Here is a 3,910-nt window from a genome sequence, read left to right as displayed (position 1 = left end):
TATTGAAAAAATAAAACTTGTTTATTTGGTATGGCTGGATTCGGTTTTCTATAAGCTTTTCAACGAGCCCCCTCATGCCTTATGTTTCGATTTGAAAAAAAAAGTAGGGGTTGCTGGGGGTTAGGGGGTTGAAGAAAAATAAATTATTATATAACCGAAAGATGGGAAGAAATTAAAATCAGTTAACCTGTTTCGGCGTTTTAAAAAAATTAACTCATTAAAAAGATATGAATTTTATTCCGTACTTTTGGCCATCCCTGTAGATACACACATAACGGCAATAATTGCGGTTGCATGCCGGTGCTCATATTAGAAGCTGCTTAGTAGTCCGTTGGTGTAAACCGGTGTTGAAATAATCATACACAGACTACCGGCATCTTATTAATGTGACGATTTNACAAAATTGTAATCGCCTATCATAATCGTCTTCCAAAAGCTCTTGGACAAGACATACCTTATAGCGGTGGTATTTCTCTTGTTTCAGAAACATTCGCATTGCAGTTCGAGAAGCATCGTGATTGCGGTCCAATGAAACGGTTGAAGTATGATGATTTTCAACAAGTTCTTATGCAATGTCTAATTTCTTTTCTTCATTCAAAGCACGTGCCGGTCCAGTTTTGAGCAAACTCTGTACTATACCGTGTTCCTCAAATTTGTGAAATATTTTACTAACTGCCCCTTGTGAGATTTGGTTTTCAGGATATTTCGCATTAAATAAATCGCGCACTTCAGCCTGACTTCTTATTTTGCCTCCACATCCAAGCAATATCAAGATGTCGATGCGGTGCCTTTCCTACAATACCATAGCAATTCAGTAAATAACTTGATTTTAACACAATAGTAACGTTTTGAACTCCAATTTACAACTAAAGCAAAAAATTAACCAGAAAGCCTGGCAAGTAAGTGGTACCAAAAAAACGCAACATAAAAAATATATCTTTTTTGCGTTAGCAGTGATAGGTACAGTTTCAAATTCTTTATTTTATTCTGTGCAAATTCATGGAGGATAACACTGAAGATAATTAAATTTTATTTCACTTGTTAAGTAGGTGTTTTATACAACCCTAAAAACCTTGCTATTGAAAAAATAAAACTTGTTTATTTGGTATGGCTGGATTCGGTTTTCTATAAGCTTTTCAACGAGCCCCCTCATGCCTTATGTTTCGATTTGAAAAAAAAAGTAGGGGTTGCTGGGGGTTAGGGGGTTGAAGAAAAATAAATTATTATATAACCGAAAGATGGGAAGAAATTAAAATCAGTTAACCTGTTTCGGCGTTTTAAAAAAATTAACTCATTAAAAAGATATGAATTTTATTCCGTACTTTTGGCCATCCCTGTAGATACACACATAACGGCAATAATTGCGGTTGCATGCCGGTGCTCATATTAGAAGCTGCTTAGTAGTCCGCTGGTGTAAACCGGTGTTGAAATAATCATACACAGACTACCGGCATCTTATTAATGTGACGATTTTTTTTACAAACCGTTCTTAAAAACAAGTCGTACGTTCGCTGTAATTTCAATACGAGTCGAGCATCTTGATACATCGAGACAGATAAGAGATGTACCTAATTCATTTCAAGTGAGCATCTTGTGAATTGTGAGCGGACCGACCCGAACTGGTGAGTTTTATAAATAACTTCCGACTTTCGTTGATCAAATGTAATAAACATTATCTTGGTCTCTGGAATCTGCGATTATCATGTTGTTCGGTGTAGGCGAACTTAATCCTCTAGACGTATCAAAACCGCATTATCATTGTTATTGTTGCAAAGGGGGAGAGGTACCTTTAAATGGTGAAAGTCGCATCTGGATTTCTCGATCCATTGCGTTGTTGGGTAACTTTTGTACGGCGTAGGTACCACAAATCAGTAAGTCAAGGTTACCACAAATTACTTGTGCACAATAATGGGATAGTTATTATTCTTGATAAAAAGTTGTGCTTATCTTGGGAAGCCATGGGCAGTAATCAAGTATATAATAAAACATACAGGGCTTCCAAAAAATTTCAAAATGTTTGTTTTCGTTAAAAACTGTATTTAATAAAGTTGTTCGAGAACTCAAGAAATGCTTAAATACGGGGTTTAGTCAGAAAGGAACAATAATCACATTTGCAAATAAATATTTCTTGAAGTAACCCGTCCAGAAAACCAATCAATTGTCTGACGAGATGTGTGACAAGTTGCACTATATTGTTGAAAAAAAAACATCGTCCTCAAGGACATAAGGTCCCAGTCGAAACGGTGACACTCTGAGGATAAAAATGTACCTCTTGAATCACTTGAGGATTTTTATCCATCCAAGCTCTGCAGTTATGTTTATTTACGAATCCATTGAGCCAGAAATGCGCTTCATCGGAAGAAATTATTTTTCCTCCTTAATGTAGATCGAGTTCCAACTACTCTGGAGCCCAGTTGGCGAAAGTTCGACGCAGATGCTCATCACCTGGCTTCAGTTCTTGAGTAATTTGTCAAGTCATCTATTTTGTTACAAAATCATCTACAAAAAATAAAGAATAACTCTTTTATTTAGGGCTTACTTTCAATGTTACAGGGAAAAATATGTCGAAAAACGGGTAAAGTTCAACAGTATACTAACGTGATATGAACGTGAAAAGCATACTAGGGCAGCGGCTCAGACATGTCTTGGTTGACCCGCTTTACACGATATTTTACTACAAGATGGTTGTGGAAAAGTATCAGTAACTTTTAACATATCTGCCAATTTTGCTTGAAGCAAAAATTTAAATTTTTCGAAAACTAAAGCTTCATAAAAAATTACGGTAAGTTGTAAACCAATGAAACTTAACATGTACGAGTTTTAAAAACCGCTAAATTACCAGATTTTCCTCAAGAATTACTAATATGATTTCACGAAAAAATAACACTTCAAAAAAAAATCGCCGCAGGCCCTAATTTTTTTTTCGTAGGGATTTGTGAATAGAGAATTTGATTTTCTATAATATGGTGCTAAAAAATACAGGATGTTCCATTTATTTAAAAAGTGTTGTGGATTTAAAATTTTCACAATGTAACGTAAAAATGGGATACTTAGTAACTATAATTTTCTTCAGGTAATTTTGATAGTGGAAGGTGGTGCATTCATTGCGGTGGTGTGTTCATTGTTTTTCCGAAAAGCAAGTGAAAGCTTCCAGGACGAAGAAAGATATAAAGAATTTTCGAAACGCCTGCATCTGCCAAAATTTTTATATAATGTTGACAACTTTTCTAATAATTTTTTTTTTAGCTCTTACCCCTTGATCTTGAAAAACCCATATATAAAAAATTCGGGCAAGTTGACCAACATTGCGATTTAAAGGCCCATTTAATTGGCCTAATATGGCCAAATTGCGAAAATCTCATCGACGTATTTCCACCAAATCGTTTATTCAAAAAGTTTCTTAATTTTAACTTGTTCTATTAATCTTACTTTCAGCACGATGTCTTGCTTGGCAACATTCTTGTTAAACTTAGTAGGCGTGGTGACGGCCTTGTTGGCCATAACTTACGCCTATTTCAAATGGACCTACCAATATTGGAAGAACAGGAATGTGCCTTATATCGAACCCACAATACCATTCGGTAACACGGGCAACCCACTGACCGAACCTCTGGGTGAAGCTATTGCTGAGCTGTACAGAAAAGCGAAAGCTAAAGGTGCGTAGTGACACATCACTAATTATAGCATTAATAATATAATTAATTCATTTTGATGTAAATAGGCAATACAATTAAAATTAAATTCTGNAAAAAATAAATTTTAATTGTTGTTGTATTTGTTACCAATTTTTTTCAAAACCGATTTATCTCGCAAACCGTTCATTTTTTCGAAATAAATAAAGAGTACCATTTTTAAAGAAAAACCTTCAGAGTATCTAATAATAATATTTTCAGTTTGATAAAATTACTTC

General features: G+C 34.9%; 1 protein-coding gene across 1 annotated transcript; it reads left to right on the top strand.

Annotated features, from left to right (window-relative positions):
* Positions 1 to 1,405: 1,405 nt before the first annotated feature.
* On the top strand, positions 1,406 to 3,656 carry LOC111691324 (cytochrome P450 6A1-like; the record flags this gene model as incomplete). The annotated part of the gene is given in 2 exon segments (XM_023457087.1): positions 1,406 to 1,622; positions 3,436 to 3,656. A coding segment is annotated over 1 exon segment (217 nt), but the record flags the coding sequence as incomplete, so codon positions are not given.
* Positions 3,657 to 3,910: the final 254 nt, after the last annotated feature.

The sequence above is a fragment of the Anoplophora glabripennis genome, unplaced genomic scaffold (assembly GCF_000390285.2).
Source record: "Anoplophora glabripennis isolate ALB-LARVAE unplaced genomic scaffold, Agla_2.0 scaffold5419, whole genome shotgun sequence".
In the NCBI taxonomy this organism is placed as follows: Eukaryota; Metazoa; Arthropoda; class Insecta; order Coleoptera; family Cerambycidae; genus Anoplophora; species Anoplophora glabripennis.
This window is presented reverse-complemented; position numbering and strand designations above follow the sequence as displayed.